The sequence below is a fragment of the Heptranchias perlo genome, chromosome 27, assembly GCF_035084215.1.
Source record: "Heptranchias perlo isolate sHepPer1 chromosome 27, sHepPer1.hap1, whole genome shotgun sequence".
Taxonomy (NCBI): Eukaryota; Metazoa; Chordata; class Chondrichthyes; order Hexanchiformes; family Hexanchidae; genus Heptranchias; species Heptranchias perlo.
The window spans coordinates 12,088,791-12,108,649 of record NC_090351.1 but is presented as its reverse complement, the minus strand read 5'-3'; the positions used below and the strand labels follow the sequence as shown (position 1 = coordinate 12,108,649).

Here is a 19,859-nt window from a genome sequence, read left to right as displayed (position 1 = left end):
TAATACCCAAACACTCCCTGAATGAATGTGTCAGCACAAACGTGCTAGATCCCTTCCTGAAAGGTGAGGCATTTCTAATAGATTGGTTATTGTTAAGGGTCTGTGCAAAACAACAGCCCATCCTGCGTTCAAATCATCTCTCATCTGCCTATGGATAGCCTACCCAGCGTGGGGTTGTCTAGGGAGTCTGCTCCCATTCAGGCAATCTTCTGCCCAAACACAGACAGCTTATCTGGGTCCTGTTTGTGGAAGAAAATGGTCCCAGAATTCTGAACTGTGATGGTGTTTTTTTTTGTTCATCTTCAAATGTCTGTAGCAGCTATTTACAGGAAGTTATTTCACTCTTCTTTAATATCACTTGAAAATTGAAGAATTATACAGTTTTTTTAAAAAAAAAAACTTTTTATCCTCAGTGTGCCTTCAGAATCAGCCCATTGCCCAACTAGGTAAAATGCTTTTTCTGTAGATGACTCCTTGGGTCTTTTTTTCTCTTCCTGTTATCAGCAGTATCATTTCTTTCCCACTTTTTTTCTTTGGAGTGGTTCATTTGATTATAACATGTATTTTTAGTACATTTGCTCAATTGCAGAAGTTTTGGTCTTGATGTATTTCACATTGAGGTGTAAGTGTTTCATTGTTAAAATTTACAACTTAAAATGCCTTGCAGATGCCTGGGCTAAACTTCAGATGCTTCCTATATCTTCATTTTGTTCCTTTTCCACAAATAAGAGTCACCCTAAGTGTCTTTGTTGCCTTCCGTGTAACGTAAAGCTTTTACCGAACTCCAGAATGGCATTTTGAGGAAGACGAAAACACTGGAGTGTCATATGTAATGCAGGAATGCCTTCACTTGGCACATCTCCATTCTTTGGCAATTGATTTTTTGGAATTGGGTCTGCAGTCCCAATATGAAAGCATGCAAGGTGTCTCCTCTGGTTTAGTGGTATCAGCAGCTTCCTCCAGTCTGTTTCAAGAGTACTGGTTCAAGTTTGATGGAATGTAAACCACAGGCCATTTGATCCATGAAGCCGGTTCCTTCCACAAGCCATATACAACTTGCTTTACTGTGGACTTTACCTCCAATGTCTTGATCAGTTGGGTAATGCTCAGAGGAAAAAGAAATGGAAATAAAACATAAGGATTAAATAAAGATAAGGTATTGAAGAATAAGCTTAAATATTTTCTTAGTAATGCAGGGAACAGATGGAATAAACTCTTGGAATTAGAGGTAAAAGGAGTTGCACTCAGGAATTCTCTTCCCAAACACTTCCATCTTTCTGTATCTCTCCCCATTTTCAAAAATCTCCTCAGACCTATTTCTTGCTGTGCCTTCAGTCACCTCCAATAAGTCTTCAACCCCTGCTTGGTCTCTGATTCCCCTTGTCCTCTGTCAAGTACTGTGAAATGTTTCCCACAAGTGCAAATTATAATTAACAAAAAACATGTCTGTGAGCAGAAGTTGAAAGTGCCTGTTAAGAGGGTATAGAATGTTTTCCAAAGATTGACTTGTTTAAGTTGAACAGAGCAGTGGCCTTATTGGTAGTGTACATTATAGTTATCAATATAGTTAAAATAGGAAGGCAGTAGGAAGAAGCCACGCTGTTCTGGACTCTTTAGAACTCTGGTTCTGGCCTTATCACCAGTAAGGGGCAGATATTGATAATTGCTCTGACATTGTGGCACCTCATATTGTCCAAATTAAGATGTGATAAAATTCAACAGCTTCTGTGGTTTAAAGAAATTGTTTCTTTTGGATCAAATCTGTCTTTTTCTTATCAAGTAACCCTCATCTGCAAAGGTAGTTTCATTTCTGTACAGTCGGAAAGTGGGCCTTATAGGGCCAGGAAAATAGAAGTTCTTAATTGTATTACGATTTACCCACCAAACTTCAGTCTATTGAGCATAGAGAAAGACTGCTCAAACTGTTGATGAAAAAGTTGTATACATCCCGACAAGTCATAAAACAATCAGACATTTTCATATTGAACTAACCTCGCATACAAAAATCCTTGGAGACTTGATGTTTAGGGAGTTGGTTAAGGAAACAATATAATGCTGTTGGCCTTGTTCTATCCGGACTGCATCTGTCTTGGAGACTTGATCTCATTTATTATATACTTCCACAAAACATATATTAATGTAAAGTACAGCAGAAGCCTTGATGCGATTTCAAAAAGGTCGATTTACTGATATTCTTATTAACCCTTTCTTTGAAATAGAAAGGGATACTCAACTACAGGACAAACAGACCTGGAAAATATCTGTTGTTTTAGAGCTGATCCCACAACCGGATGACGGTTTTTTCATGATTATCCATTAAAAGTTTATTTAGCTGTTGCAGTTTTTCATCATTGATGTCCACAGGAGATTATCCCCTAGTTTTGAGATTCTTAGAAAAGGGCATGGTTGATCAACCCTAAAAATAATTGCCAGATTTTAATCTCGCTTCCATAAATGTTATATATGCATCTCTTGAACCTGTGATTTCTTGTGACTTTATATTTCCTGCACTTAATATGGTTTTCATATCAAGGCAGTGACCTTTGGGCTATGTTCCATATTTCTAACATTTGGATCGACCAATTCTTGGAATACGAGCTTTCAGAAAAGATCGCAACGACCCGATTTCTTCCACCAACCTCTTTCACTGTGATCGAACACAGATTTCACTGGGTGGAATTCTTTTGAAGCACTGGCCTATTTCAGCAATGGAGCTCTAGATTTAGTGACTGAATCTTTACTTGATCCAATTACTGATTAATATATTGCATGGGTTTGGAACCTGTATCATTATCAACTGACATATCTGACCATCACATAAAATGAAAGCTCACTCCATATGAACTATTACTACCATGTGCACTAATTTCCATAACTCTCCAGATTCAATTTATAAGGTGATCTCAACAACTAATTTTACTAAAGGCTATTGTCAGTATCTCCCTTCTAAAAAGCTTACTTCTCTGGGTATTATTAGTTTCTTAGAGCCACTACTCCATATTTTTCAAGCTTTGATGCATCAAGATTTGTCAAAGATTTTGAGCTGGCCATGTCTGATCAGCCATGTTAATTTTCAGTGTCTGGGATTCCAATTGACCAACAAAAAAACTTTCAACCTAATTTTCAACTGATAAACTTTTTTTTAAGTGTTGGTTCAATCTCCAAAATAGATGGTGACAGCAAGGAGAAAGAAGAAACCAGGTATGTAAGTGATCTTGAATTTCCTTTAAAAGGCTGGGAAAAATACAGGTAAGATTAAGTGGGGAAAAAAAGTAAGAGAAAATAAGGAGAATAAAAGGACAATAAGGCAAGCAGAATTGGATTTTTTTTAAAAAGTTTTCATCTCAAGTGTTCTTGTATGATCTGAGCAATCCATTATAAAGTCTCAGCATAGCCACTGTAGACTTAAACTCTACTTTTCTGATTATATATTTTTATATGCTTTTGTGTTTTTTTTTTACATAGTCTCAACATTGAAAGTGAAGAGTCCACTTTTACTCCCAGTCCCTTTCTAAGTCCCGCTGTGCTAATTCTGTTCCCTTGCAACCAATATGTAATACTTTTGTCAATATTGGATTTCATTTATCTAACCAATTGTGGAAGTTGAACTAAATCCTTCTTCAAATTATTAATAACATTTTCTGTCCCCACTGGTCTCTATATTTTGCTGTTTGCAAATTTAATAAGCTTAAGTTTTTTTTTCTCCATCCAGGTAACTTAGGTAGATAAACATGGGACAAATTTAAGGAGTCTTACAACACCAGGTTATAGTCCAACAGCTTTATTTGAAATCACAAGCTTTCGGAGGCTTCCTCCTTCGTCAGGTGACAAAGGAGGAAGCCTCCGAAAGCTTGTGATTTCAAATAAAGCTGTTGGACTATAACCTGGTGTTGTAAGACTCCTTACATTTGTCCACACCAGTCCATCACCGGCATCTCCACAACATGGGACAGAGCACTGACCCTTGCGGTACTTGACTCCAAACCTTTGTCCACTCTGACACTACAGTTTTCGTTAGTATTCTGTTTCCTATTATTTTAACTTTTTATCATATACCATATTCTGCCTTGGGTTTCCATTTTTTAAAGTTTTATTAGCAGTCTTTCATGTGTGTTGGACTTAGCCAAAGGCTTTTTGAAAGTTCAAATAAATCATAACAAAGAAATACCACTGTTGCCTTTATTTGTAATGTCCTAAAAGTAGCTAAGAAGCTTTGTCAACTATAGGTTTGATGTTTGTTTGCTTCAAGTCATTCCTCAAGCTTTCAAGTAGATTTGCAGAGTTTGGGTCTTTAGTTTTGACTGTCTTTCCTTTGTCATATAACTTCAAGGCTGCCTCCATCAAAAATGTCTGAGGGCAAATGTGTGGGTAGAGTTGTTTTGTGTAGTAGTATGTTAAGGAAGGTCAATAGCTGCAGTGTAACATGTTTGGAGGGATATTGACCTAATGATTTCCCCTGGATTAATCCCATTTTAAGATTGTGTGGAAATTGAGGATATGTTCAAGGAATAAGCAAGTCCATACCAAAGGTAGGTAATCTTCTTTTACTTCATGAAAGTTTTTCAGTAGTAGTTAAAATGGTTTTGGAATTCATAAGCCAGCTCATTGGGCAGAAGAAAAATTGTAGGTAAATCAATACATCTAGTGATTTATTTATTTTATACAGAGCTGCTTTTCTGTTTTCCAAGTTACATTTAAAAGAAAATCTCCACTTATTTTGCTGTCCTTAGAGACATTTGGTTACTAAAGGGAAATAAATTTTACGAGTTAAAATTACAGATCTCTCAGAATTACCAGAGTCACTTAGCTGTGTATCTACTTTTGATCTTCTCCAGTTTTTCAAGCCTTTATTACTCTCCTCTCTCACCCCCAACGCTTAAATTGCTTATCCCACATACCATTCCTTATCCCACATACCATTCCTTATCCAAGAGGATGAGTAGGTAACTTTTATAGAATTACATAAAAATTACAACAAGGAAACGGGTAGTTTGGTCCAACCAATCCATGTTGCTGCATACACTCCACACAAGCAGTAGTCTTAAACCCATGTGCCTGCTCTGTTCCCATATTCCTTTGTCCTATAACTTCTTATCTAATCTATCCTTAAATGTTGACCCTGCTTCAATCACTAACTCCAGTAGTGCATTCTACAGCCTCACGACTGTGCAAAAAAGTTTTTCCTGCTCTCTGTTCTAAATCTCTTACATTTAACCTTCTATCTATGACCTCTCATTCTTGTCCCCTCAACCGCTGGAAACACTCTCTTTCCCATTGCTTCATTATTTTAAACACCGTTACCAAATCACCCCGTAATCTTCTCTAACAAAAGCAGCCCCAATTTTTGTCCTCATACCAGGCAGCATCCTAGTGAATCTGCACTGTTCCCTCTCTACTACTTCAAGATCCTATAGTGTGGAGCACACAGTACTCTGCGGTTTTACTTGGGTTTTGCATAGATTCAGCGCGCTCAACTTTTATTTGCTATACCTCTTGCCTTAAGACCCAATATTCCATTAGCTTTTTTTCTGGCCTTGTCCACTTGAGGTGCTGCTTTTAATGTTTTGCGAACCTGAACCCCAAATCCCTCTGATCTTCCACGTCACCCCAAAATGAAACCACCTCATATTTACTGATAATGAATTCCATTTGCCACATTTTTGCCCAGTCCACCATTTTATCAATCTCTACCTGCCTAGTTAACCAGCCACAACGAAGTGTGATAGAGCAACTTGGCCTGATTTATTAGTTGACTTAATTTTCCTTGCAGGAGACATCTGACTGTTTACTTGTTACATGGTTTTATATATACAATGTGTCACGATGTACAATGCTTTCTTTCATGCACCTTTTTTCTTTTAGAATTGAATTTCCAAATAAAATGAAGAAAATTAAATATACGTATGCACATCTGCAAAGAAAATGCAACATTTTGTAAATTATGTCCAAGTTTTAGATATATTTATAATTTCAGCATAGTTTTATTTTCTGTTTCAATTGAAATGTATGTTTAAAAATCATTTTCTGCTTTGTCTTTTTTTCTTGTTTTAAAAGTCTTGTCATTTCCTGCCCATAAGCCTACCATGAAACATTTTGTCCCCTAATTGAGGGAAACACTAGATAGAGGTTAGGGTGTGAAAATAAGTAAAATATACAAGGCCTGGGAGGTAGATCCTTGTACTATTGTGAAAACTAGAATTTTAATTTTTTTGAATTTTGTTTGGATCTCTGTTGCTCAAAAGAGGATGAGGTGATAGGAAAAGAGATGCCTATTGATGCAAAAGCAATGTATCTGTGGCATGTAAAAACATTTTGTGACCAAATTCAAAGTCAACTTAATGGTACTTAATCTAATATTCCACCAAGTTGCATTATGTTTGTGTTTTCTTTTTATCAAAAAGGGTGGTTGAAAATAACATTTAAGACATTTTGTTATGGAACAGTATGACCTGCATCTTGAATTTTTAAAGGTCACTGTGATAGACTTGTGATAACTTTTTAAATTTTTGTTTTAAGTCAGGCTGTATTACTGTATTCCTTAAAAGTGAAATCATTTTCCCTAAAATATTTCTAACTTTCCAACATATTCAAATTAATTGTACATAGATGCACAACCTCTTAACTACTTCTATATTTTAGGAAATCTCTTTTGAATCAACACACTATATAATACTTTTTTGAAGTGTTCAAAAAAGAACAATTGTGTTTAAATCTATGACATTTAACAGAGAGCCAAAAGAGAAAAGTTTGGCCAAAACCTGGGCAAACCCTACACAGCAGGAGCCAAATAATTTAATACATGACTTATTAATTGTAAAACAATTGCAGCATTTAGATGCTTTGTGGTCCTTCAGTGAGATTCTGAGATTCTTTCTTCCCACAGTCCAAATCAGTGGAAGTAATTGTGATGGTGCTAGAGAAAACAATCTGCTGCTTTGCATATTTTGAGTAAACCTGAAAACCTGTTTTGTCATTGTGCAGCTATAGAGCTACTGTTAAATGCACCACACAATACAGGATGCTTGAAACTGCTTGGATATTATATTTAATAGCTACCTCTGCCCAAAAGTCCCCTCCTCAATTTGACCTCTTTCTGTGGGAGTCCTTCAACTCCATATCATTCCATTTCAGACTAAACCAAACAAGCAAACAATTGAAGTCCCTCAAAAGAATAAATTCCAAATCAGGAGCAAAATATTTTTTTTCCAGTAAGGGAAATGTCATTGAAGTTACACCAAATGCAGTACTTGACATAGAAATTCTTGGTGGCCAGCTGCAGCTCAAGTCTAGATACATCAGCAGTGATGTGGCCACCAGCAGTCGTCTTACTGTCATCACAGCAACACCTAGTGCAATTATCATTTGCAATAACCTTATCTGTGTTTTACTGATATTTCTCAGTAAAATATTATCCATGTATCTTCCTCCCCCCCCATCCCCTGCCAAAGTGAGAGGGGCCAAATTTTTCTTTTCATCATGCTAAGGATTATTGGCACAGGGAACAGACACTTCATTTTATCACTCTATCCAGGCACTTTCAGCACCGTGTTGTCAGGTCAGGTACTGGTTAAATGCAGAATTAAGCTCCAGATTTCATTTCACCTCTGAGAGCCACACCCTATTGCACCAGTGTGGTATCACTATTTGCCACAACAGTCATCCACATGGGCACTCTGAATGAGATTGCTAATTTGCACTGAATTATGGACAGTAACCTTCCACTGACTTTGAGCTGAGTTGCAACTGGTAATTGATTTTTACCTACAAACTTTAGAGATGTCACATCGATGAAGAAGCTTTCCCATCAGTTGACTGGATTCAAATTGAAATCCCAGAGGTGAAAATGACTGTTGTAGCTCATCCTGCCACTCAGTCCCTTCATTTAAATGTTTCAAGTCTTGGGCATAGATGTCGAGCTTCAATATTTTAATGGTGACTAAACAGGACATAGATATTTATGGTCTTAACAGGACTGATTTGATAACAGCATGCTTTACTTATCACTAGGTATTCTTTTTAAAAAGCTTGCTGTTGTGTGTTTGTGGATTATAGGCAGCATTTTTTCCAAAACATAATGTATATGCTGGGTTTTTAATTGTTTTGAAATTAACATATTTGAATCTCTTTCACAAATGAGGAAAATTATAATCTGTAAGTAAAGATTTTATATTTATGATGTTATTGGCAAGATGAGACTTTCAAATCACATTTGGACAGCCTTTTAGGGAAAACAAATCTCTCCTATTAATACACTTTATGTAAGGGAATATTTGAAATGTTTTATTTTCTGTTGTCTTAAGTATCCAATTTGACTGCCTTTTAGCTTGACCCCTGAGTCTGATTTAATTTTTTTTGAGTTGGATGAATTTACATTTTTTTTTTAAAGAGGTCTTAAAGCAATAGATGAAAGTAATCATCAAATTTGGAATTAAGATCTGAAATATTTTAAAGCGTTTATGGATTGAGCATCTAGCAAAGAAAATTTGTGCAAAAAGGATGGCTTGTTGTGGATTTAAATGGTATCAGAAACTTAAACTGATTTTACTGAAGGTTTATCCTGTTTTAACGGTGACAATACTCAATTTCAGTTTTTGATAGTGAACATATCAAGTTTGAAGGCTGTTTTCTTTTTATATTTGATATTGAAACCAGTCACTATTTGTGCGCATTCATTTATACAATAATAGATATCTGGAAGTATTCATAAAATGGTAATTGAGTTCAGCTGATGCTGTAATTGTCAGAAGTTAAGTCTATTTGTTTACATCCATCACCTGAACCCCACAGTGAGATTGTGGCCTTGAAATTATTTACATAGCATGTACTATTTTACACCACGGAAACGGACCTTTCGACGCAACAGGTATATGCCAATGTTTATGCTCCACACGAGCCTCTTTCCACCTTCCTTCATCTAACCCTATCAACATATCCTTCTATTCTTTTCTCCCTCAAGTACTTATCTAGCTTGCCCTTAAATGCATCTATGCTTTTTGCCTCAACTACTCCATGGACATAACTTTAAAATGCCGGTGGGATGGCGGGGGGGGGGGGGGGTTGTCAGTGGGTGCACGGGTAACCCAAGTAATAAAACCGTACCGTTCCCCACACAATCGTTGACTTAATTGGTGGCCATTAACCTTGTTTCCGGGGTTTGCCGTCCGAAAGCTGCGCAGCGAGCAGATTGCGCACTCGCATGACCTGCTGTCAGCTGGAGCGTCTGGATTTAAAGGGCCATTGTACCGATGGCTTTTGCTGAAGCATGGAGCAAGGATGCAGAATGGAGCAGCAGATGGGCAAGGCAGCTCCAAGATTCAGTGACTTCTCACTTGAGGTGCTACTGGCCGGGGTGAGGTGGAGGAGGAGGAAACAATTTTACCTGGTCGACAGGAGGAAGCGCCCTGCCTCTGCCACCAAGAAAGCCTGGCTCGAGGTGGCAGAGGAGGTCACCAGCAGGAGTAACATCTCTTGCACTTGGGTCCAATGCAGGAAGCGTTTCAATGACCTAACTAGGTCAGTAAAAGTGAGTACACTTACTGATTTTCCTGCATTCCATGTTGCACATCAACCCCCACCCCCACATCATTCTGCACTGCCAAGACTACTCCATCACATCACTCCTCACACCAATTTAAGGCTCATCGTCAACTTACCATCACTTCCTGAGCACTTCCTCACCTCCCCATTTGTGAACCCACCACTGCCACTCACCCCAATCCTGATCCAATGTGATGTCTCTGTCAGATAATCACCCTGTGATTCATCTCTTCCATGGTCAGCCTCACCCAAAGCAATACAATCATGGGCTGACCACTTCACCCTCACTCACTCACTCATGTCTGTACTTTCTCCCCTTGTATGAGAAGAGCGCAAAATGCACGCGAGACGGTGAGGACTGGAGGGGGGCCACAACAGATAGTGGTCCTCATAGTGGCGGAGGAGGAGGCCCTGAAGATCAGCCGCACCCTCGAGTGCCTTTCCGTTGGGGACGCCGAGACTGGCACCCCACAAACATCTGGTGACACAACATGAATTGATGTTAAGAATGATTGGCATGTTGAACACCTCAGTATGCTCATCATAACATGACACATCTGTGATGATGCTTAATATTGCCTTCTGTTCTCTTCCAGGCCCTTCAATGACCACAGTAACGGGAGAGGGCGATTCCTCAGAGGGCGCACAGTCACATCTTAGCCATCCATTAGTGCAGATAATCACCTTGGTGGGTCCTAGTAGTCAGTCAGTTGGATTGACACCTGGTGAGTCACCACACACAAGTGAGAATGAGCAAACACTGGTGGCAGGGGCAGCTGTGGAGCGTCTGCGTCAGTGGGCGCACCCCTCTCCAGGCTCTGCTCAGCTGGACGCAGATGCTGAACCCCGGGGGCCATCCTTTAAAAGGAGAATGATCGAGGGACAGCAGGACATTTGCGAGGTACTGGAATAGATGCCACGCACACTCTGCATGATAGAGGAGAGGATAGAGGAGTCCACCTCCTGCATTAGTGGAATGGTGGCACAGGTAAGCGCAGGAATGTCTACGATGGAAAGAAGGCTAGCCTCCATTGAGCTTCAAGCACAGCTCACAAATGAGTCCATTCAGGCCCTGACAACGGCCGTTCAGACCTGGGGTGAACAACATTCTGCTGCCTTAAACAGGCAGACAAAAACTTTACAACTAGGCTTCCAAGGCATCATATACGTCCTCAAAACTGTTGTCTAGCAGGATGGTAGGAGTGATGTGGGCCTGGCCCAGGAGAGGGATGATGGTGTAAGGGGACATGGAAGTGGGGATGCCACTCAAAACGCTCCCATGTCTCACTCATTGCCCCCCTCTCAACCAGTACCTGCAATGCTGCCCCTGCACAGGTGCAGTTGGAGTATTCTTTGGCGGGGTCCTCATGGGCTCCAAAACCCAGAGGGCGTAGGCCAAAAGCATCTAAGCAGTCCGGGCATGAACACTAGCAATCTGCCACTACCCCTGCTGTAGCCCACGGGATGCACCACATAGAAGTAGTAGGAAGAGAAAGGCTAAGGTTTTGTGATCACGAAGGGTATGCACAAAGGTGTTTGACAAACTTGTAATGTTTTTCATTTATATTTGTTTTTTGTTAAATTCACATTAAATGTTATTATTTTCACCACTTCTGCTACGTCTTGCCCATTCTTGACTGCCTTTTGTGATAGAGCCCTTTCATGTGCTTCATGAATGGCGAGACTCGATGCCACTTAGTGGGTGCGTTTACAATGGGTGTATGTGTAGTTGTAGGACTGTTTTATGCAGCCGGTGTGGGGGGGCGGGGTGGCTGGTGTTGGCGCTGCTATTCCCAGGTGGTCTGAGGACTGGACTAGTCTCACTTTGTGATCTCCTTATGAGAATCATTCAAATATTAGTGACTCCCTGGCCTCACGAGCAGCCAGGTGAGCCGCTGCTCTGCCAATGGATTCCTCCTTCTGCTCCTCCTCAATGATCATAGCAGATGTGGATGCTGGATGAGGGCATGGGCTTCATCAACCGGTAACCCTCTCTGTTGTGCAGGACACAACAGACGACTGTAATTCAACCCACTCTGTGGTGCGTATTGAAGCACTCCCCCAGACCGAAATCACATCTTCAGCAGTCCTATTGTATGTTCAACGATAGACCTGCTGGTGATGTGACTGTCGTTGTATTGACGCTGTTCCTCGCTGATGGGGTTCCTCAGGTGTCATGAGCCACGTCTGCAGATGGTATCCTTTGTCTCCGAGGAGCCAGCCCTGGTGCATGGAAGAGGGCCGGCTGGGATGTTGGATTACCTCAACAAATGAATCATGGCAGCTGCCAGGGAATCTCGCACACACGTAAAGAAATCTTTTGCGGTAGTCACAAACGAGCTGAGAGTTGATTGAATGATACCCCTTTCTGTTGATGAATATTCTTGGCTCGTGTGGAGATATTCGGATTGCTAGAGGCATACAATCAATTGCACCCTGTACCCATGGGAAGCCAGCCACAGAGTGGAATCTCACTGCCCCCTCTGGCTGAGGTCATCCATGGGGAAGTTGACGTAGTCTGACGCCCTGCGAAACAAACTGTTGGTGATCTGTCTTACGCACTTATGTGCAAATGACTGAGACACCCTGGCGATGTCACCGGTGGCGAAGAAGTTGAGGGTAGTGGTCACTTTAACTGCAATGGGCATGTGATGCCACCAGGCCCAGCCGAGAGCAGCTTGGCATGAAGGAGCGTGCAGATGTCTGCGACCACCTGGTGACTGTGTCTCAGCCTCCATAGGCACTGCTCCTCAGAGAGGTCCAGGAAGCTCAGCCTTGGTATGTAGACCCTCTCGAGGGTAGTTAATGTCTCCTCCGACGTCATTACCTCTGTTGTTCCCCTCTCTGCTCTTATGCAGATGCCTGTGACGCACCACTGTGTGGAGCTGCAAGTAGCGGAAGTGCGCGCCGTGCCTGGCGAGGATGGTGATGTTCCTCCTCCTCGGATGTACTGTTGAATGCAGCCAGTGCGCCCCCCCCCCCCCCCCCTCATCCTGATGGTGTCAGTTTGAGAGGGTCCATAAAGTTGGTAAATAAGTGTAAACAGAACAATTCTGAGTGTGAACCAAGAATTTTCAGTCTAAACACACAGATCTCCCAGCCAAAAGTTTGAGAGAACTGAGTGCCCTGCTGCAATAACTCACATTTTGTCCCCATCTGTCAAACAGGGATTTAAATGTCATTTGGCTGCTGGCTGCAACCTGCCTAGTTTCCCATGGCGTGCTTCACACAGCACAGGAAACACGTTGAGGCAGCGTTGAAATTGCTTGCCATCATTGCCTTCATAATTATATTTATGCACATTTCAAGTACTTTAAGTACTTGAATTGCTGGTTTAAATATCGTCCCACCAGCTTTTAATTGCCAGACTTCCGGGTTCGCTCCAGAAAATCCCGATTTTGTTTGCCCCTGCCCCCGATGTACCCAGACTTTGCTTTTAAAATCGTGCCCCATGTGGTAGCAAGTTCCACTTTCTAACCATTCTCTGAGTAAAGTTGCTCCTAAATTCCTTGTTGGATTTATTGATGACTAACTTACATTTATGGCCCCTAGTTTTGGACTCCCCTACAAGTGGAAACATCATCTCCACATCTACCCTATCGATCCCCTTCATAATTTTAAACACCTGTAGCAGGTGACCTCTCAATCTTTTTTTCCAGAGAAAACAGCCCCAGTTTGTTGGGTCTTTCCTGATAGTTATAACCTCTCAGTTCTGATATCATCCTTGTAAATCTTTTTTGCACCTTCTCCAGTGCCTCTATATCCTTTTTTGTAATATTGAGACCAGAACTGAGCGACAGAATTTTTAAATGTGGTCTAACCAAGGTTCTGTTATCTAACTTTTTAATAATCCATACTGTTGGGGGAGGAGGGATTTTATTGTATTTTCTTTTCCCCATGTGGTAGATGTCATTATGATCACCAGCCAAGGCATTGGTTGCATGATATTTACTTTTAAGAATTGACAGTTGTGATGTTACTTGCAATGATTATCTAGTGCTATTTCAACAGCGTGTAGTATATTGGAAGTATTACAATTAAACTGCTTGATGGCTTAATGGGCAAGTGCACCATCCAGTATACTGGGCCATTCAGATCAGGAAGGGTCCCAGATGTGATCTGTGTTAGCTGATCTCAGCTGTAGTAGTCAGTGCTCTGTAATTCGCTTCAGCAGTACCTGGGCTTGGAACGGAAAAAATCAGTTACGATTCCCACTCCTGATCAGATAGTTTCACACGTGGCTGTGTGGAAGAGGTACCAGAGGACTGCTGATATTTGCAGAATTGTATCCCAGGATGAGTTACTGCCTTCAGGACAAGTGGGGCAAAACAGAAGAACATATTGGTGGAAGGCTGGGGTCGGGGTAGGTTATTGTAAAAATGAATAATACCTTTTCCATTAAACGCTACTGATGTAAACACAACCCCTGTCTGGCATTATGATCTTGTTTGAGGGGGAAAAAAACTTCCTGACACAGATCAGAACTACAACATTTGAGAGCAAAGAATCTACTGCAAGATTTAAAATCTACATGAGAGTGTGGCTCACTGGGTATTGTGCTTACTTTACAAGGCTGGACAATTTTCTCAGATGGGTTTGGCAGTTAACTTTGTCTTCAGCCGAGGAAGTGCTGAACTGTGAAATAAGCACCTGAAGTATCTACGTTGCCAACCTCTTCAACAAAACCACTTTCTATTTTTTAAAATTAATACTTCTGGTATATATTTAAGGGGTGTTTATGTACATTTTGTTGTTCTGGAGCAGAACCAACCGATATAAACTGAGAGAAAAACAGTCACTCCCTTTTTAACAGGACCCTGTTGTCATTCGGAAACATTTCATCACTAGCTGTGAGCTTTAAAGAAATCACACTGTGTTGCCAAAGAAACATCATAATTTATTTGTCATAGGTAAAGAGAGTCTTGTTAAGACAGGTAAGCATGGCACAGCACAGTAATTGGGAGTGTCAGGCTAACAGTACATAGTATAGTGCCAAACTGGTACAGAATGCAATAAGCAAATGTCAGTGGTATATGGGTGGTGTAGATGTTTACTTTTCATGAGGTGGAGTTAAATGAAACTCCTCACAAAGTATATTGGGATCTAAAATCTCATTATAACTTTCTCAGCAGAACACTCACTCAAATATTAACCCTTTCTTTCCGGCCTTTGTAGTCTGGAAAGCATTACATACAATCTTTTGTGTAATTACCATTTAATGAATGGTTAATAAACTGTTGCAAATGTTCTTGGTAATGGGGTTATGACTTTTCTTAAAATATCTGAAGTGAATCAGTTACTCAATATGACAATTGCATGAAGACAGAACCCTTCCTAAGTTCCATGTATAAAAATGCAATATAAAGCTTTTAATGTCTAATTACATTGATAATCTTTAGAGCTGCTATGTCATTCACATATAACTACTGATTTACTAATACCAGGGTATTTTTCAGTAGCATTCTGTTATGAGAGCACATTTTATTTTCTAATTAAATGTCTCACACTGATTGTTTTGGTGAAGGCAATAGAAAATCTGACATGTGATTGCCAATGTTAAGTGGAAAAGCTGAGTGAAAATGGAATCCCCATAAAGATGTCTTTGTTTTTGGGTGTAATTCATTCTTAAATTTGGATAATCCTGCTTCCAAATCAAAATGAGGGCTATTTGGCTTGGGGCAACACTTTTCAATTTTGGCCACCTAATGTCAGCATCAAATATTTCTAGCATTAGCTACATGCAGAATAAAGCTTCCTTTACTCTGCTGCATCACCTAGTAGGTGAAATACCAACTGCAACAGTGTGAACTTGACAATTTTGTACACCAGTTATCTATCATGTGGCCTTTGAGTAAAATTGCCAATTTAGTAATGAGGGCCTGCATTCATGAGGAGCTATGTTAAACTCATTTAATGTAAGATCCTCGGAGCTGAGAGAGAAAGTAAACTTTCATCCCATCACTCTGGGCTGAATTTGAATCCTGGTCCCAGAGATGAGATGTCTCATTCCTAATTCTCATTTACAACATCCAATTTGTTTTGATCACTTTCACAAATTGCTTTAACTTTTCTATGGGGTTTTTAATGTTAGCCAAAGATCTTGAGTGCATTATATGGTAAAACATATTCCCTGGCATCTGTTTTCTGTCGAATTATATGTTGCCCATAATTACAAAAATGTTACATTATTTATGAAACCTCAAGTGTTGCTAACTTGCTGTCAAAATGCCATTGTCACCTCCAATCTCAACTATTCCAATGTCCTCCTGGCTGGCCTCCCATCCTTCATCCTCCATAAACTTAGGCTCATCCAAAATTCTGCCGCCTGTATCCTATCCCACACCAAGTCCCATTCACACATCACTGTTGTGTTTGCTGACCTACATTGGCTCCCAATCCTTCAATGCCTCAAGTCTAAAATTCTCATCCTCATGTTCAAATCCCTTCATGGCCTCACCCCATCCTATCTCTTCTCCAGACCTACAACCCTCTGAGAACTCTGTGTTCCTCGAACTCTGGTCTCTTGTGCATCCCGAAATCTCTCTGCCCCATCATTGGCAACCATGCCTTCAGCCGCCCAGGCCCTAAGCTTTGGAATTCTCTCCCTACACCTGTCCTCCTCCTTTAAAACCTTCCTTAAGGACCACCTCTTTAACCAAACTTTTAGTCACCCTAATATCTCCTTTAGTTCAGTGTTGATTTTTGTCTGATTACACTGCTGGGAAGTGCCTTGGGATGATAAAGGTCTCTATATAAATGCAAATTGTTATAGATAGAAAATGAGCCTTTAGTTGCCTTTGCAAGATTTTGAACTTTAATTGAGTTCTACAGATGTCCTCTGCTAAATTTTCGATTAGCATTGAGGACTAAAACGAATTCAACTTTGATATTATCAAGTGTTCCATGGTCAGGTGCAGCACGCACAACAAAGGTCCTTAGATGATGTACTTGTTGCAAATTTGGGTCTGCCACTGATACCTTTTTGTGTTCAGTGACATCAGTAGTTCCTGTAAGCAGTATGAGTGAGTTAGTTTTATATCTGCTTTATGATCTGGAGTGGATCTCTCCTGCATGTGTATTCCCCAATATCTATGAAGTTGGGCTGTTAATTCTACATGACACAAGGCTTGGTTTTGAACCATTAAGTGGTTTTATTCCACAGCATAGTGAATGCACAGAGTAATGGTTATGGTTGAAGTAATTTATCTTCATGCAATACAATAAGAATAATGAACATATTGTGCAGTGTCACTTTGGTGGGTCACCTTGCTTGACTTAAACAGACTGACTCCTCTGTATTCTGTCCTACAACCCAAGGACAAACCTTTTTCCCTGCAGCCTCCTGTCTTGTTAAGCATCTCACAGCACTTAGCTCCATGGCTGCGTTTTTGGTGTCCGTGTTCAGTTTTGAAAAGCTTCCCTCTTAAGAAGCCTGTTCATCTACTTCTCTTTCTCTCTTTCCACCCGCCCCCCCCCCCCCTCCACCGTGGACCAACAGGGGCCAAAGGGTTTTCCAGTACAATGGTGGTGAGTGGTGTCTTTTCATGTACCCAGACAAGCTAACTAATCATTGATTTATCTCGGGGAGGAAAACAACTTTCAATTAGCATATTTAACCACCTTTCGTCTTGGAATTGGTATCCCAGCATAGGACTGTCCTGAAGCAAGCTTTAGCTTAGAAGATATTTTTAAAAATAACTTGTATCTAGATCCTTTCTGTAGAAAAATGGTCGAAGAATCCTGAAATGTGATTGTACCTTGCCCCCATCTCTAACATTCTTTGCAAATAACCATGTACCACTTCTGCTTGTATTGGCTGTCAAAGCCAGAGTACTAACTTGGAGTCTTTTTTTTGGCTGTGGACTTGCATCCACTGGGACATGGTTTGAGACTGCCCACAGTTTATTTCACTTTGAATCCTTACAGCTATCCTAGAAAGGAAACATGATGCCACGTCTAATGTAAAGTAACAGGAGAGGGATAAATGTGCATTGAAGACCTTTTACGTGGAACCCATATTTTCCTCTTACAGCATTATTAAGACCACTCTACTCATGCACCTTTTTTTCTTAGTAGCGGGATCTGCCATGGGTGCCTGTTTGCTGTATAACAGAAGTAAGATAGCATAATAGTTATGGTAGCGGATTTTCTGTATCTTGAAGAATTTCAAGAAATTTAATGAGGGTTTATTCCCTTTCCTCCAATTATAGATTCAACCCAGGTGCGAGGTCGTGGAGGTGACCTATTCCCAGGCTGCTATTGCTGCTCCTGAGGAGGAGCTTAAAAGTGGACCATCTGATGTAGATTGTAAACCTTGCCTCCCCTTTGGAAGTACTGAGCATTTAACCCAGTAGCATGGCTGAATTTGTCACAGACACGACCATGGATCCTACACCTGCCTGACAAAATGTATTTGTATTAAAGCAACATCAACCAACCACCCCCTCTCGCTTGTTTTCTATATACTAAGCTGCAAGAAACCTTCAAGAACATAAAGCATGGAATAAACAAATATTGTATAGCCTATCAATTCTGTTCCACCTAACATATAGAATCTAAGATGATTGGGCTCTACCAAGCAAAAAAGGGAGTAATAGAGGAACAGGAGAGGGGACAAGTGAGTATGGGAGAGTGAAGAAGAGGGGAAGGGGACCAGGTGTGGGAGAGGAGAAAAGAAGTAGTGGGAGAGGAAGGAGGTAGTGGAGGAGAAAGAGGAGGGGGAGTAGTAGAGAAATGGACAGAAGAGGGGAGTGGGAGAAGATGGAGAGTGGAGGAGAAGGGAGTAGTGGGGGACAGACAAATAAGCAGAAGTGTAAAAGATGGGGAAGGGACTGGAGGAGGTGGTAAATGGCATGACGCAAGGATGGCAAGAAATGAAAAATAGATTGAAAGTTAGATATACCATTTAATAATTATTCTGAAACGATACAGACCCACCCTTAGTTGACTCTCAAAGATCCAGCCCACTGCTCCAACATATTCAGTATCATTCCCCTAGCATCCCATGAGGTTATCAGTTTACACTGCTAAATCCAGCAAATTAGGAGCATATTAGGACAGGCTTTTATGTGTAGTAATACATGTATAAGTCCAGACAGTGTATTTCTTGTGACAAGATTCTCAGTGGGATTTGAGAACCCACCCTTTCCAACCTAGCCTCTGACCCCCAGTGCAAGAAAGGTTTGGCCATCACTACCTCAGCTGTACAATCAAGCCTGTGACAACATAATCCTTATACCTGTGCTAGGAATACTAGTGGATGACTGATCTGGTTTGCAGGTCATTGAGTGCGATCACAATTGGTACCTGGGTCAAACAGATGATAGCCAAGGGATCTATCCTTCATTTTGATCCTAAGTACCCTGCAGGTAAGGTTACTTGACTGGGCATATTCTTCCTGCATAGACTCTTGCCAGACATACTTGTTCACTGGCAGTCTGTTCCTGTTTGGCATTAGAGACTATCAATCTTCTAACATTTGATTGGTAAATAATGGTCTCTGCTTCGATCACTCTCTAGTAGTGTATTCTACAGCCTCACAATCCTCTGTGTAAAAAAAATTCTCCAGCTAACTGTCCTAAATCTTATATTTATGTCTCCTCGTTCTGGACCTCAATCACTAGAAACAGTCTTTCTATCCGCTGGAGACTATCCTTTCATAATTTTAAACACCTGTAACAAATCATCCTTAACCTCCTTTGTCCTACGAAAACACTACCAATTTTCAAATCTTTCTTCATATCTGTATTCGTTATACCAGGCATCATTATCTGTATTGCCTTAACACCCTATATCGCAGAGCCCAAAACTGTGCACACTACTCCAAGTGTGGTCTTACTAAGGTTTTATGTAGATTCAACTTTACATCTCGACTTTTATATTTTATATCTCTTGCCACAAAACCCAGTATTCCAATAGTTTTTTTATAGTTGTATCCACTTGAGGTGCTACTTTTAATGTCTTGTGTATACTGAACCCCCAAATCCCTCTGCTCTTCCATATCCTCCAGCCTCCCTCATTCAAAGTATAATCATTATTTTTATTTATTTTTACCAAGATGTGCCACTTTACATTAAATGACATTGAATTCTATTTACCATTTTTTTGCCCATTCTACCATCTTATCGATATCCCTTTGCAGCTTCTTTTGGTTCTCAGAATTATTTACTATGCCTCCTATTTTAATATTGTCTGTGAATTTGGACATCACTCCCAATCGCCTTATATCCAAATTATTGCTGTACACAGTGAGCAGAAACTGTCCCAGAATGGGTGACAGCTACCCACTTCCAATGACTCTGAGAATTTGCCCTTGCTTAACT

General features: G+C 40.5%; 1 protein-coding gene across 2 annotated transcripts in view; it reads left to right on the top strand.

Moving 5' to 3' along the window:
* Positions 1-17,974, top strand: part of ilrun (inflammation and lipid regulator with UBA-like and NBR1-like domains) — a 73,475-nt gene extending 55,501 nt beyond the window's left edge. For both annotated transcript variants that reach the window (XM_068007338.1, XM_068007341.1), the window contains exon 5: positions 17,748-17,974. In XM_068007338.1, the coding sequence (XP_067863439.1) occupies positions 17,748-17,891 (144 nt within the window). In that variant the 3' untranslated portion in view covers positions 17,892-17,974. The remainder of the gene's footprint in view (positions 1-17,747) is intronic.
* The last annotated feature ends 1,885 nt before the right edge of the window (positions 17,975-19,859 follow it).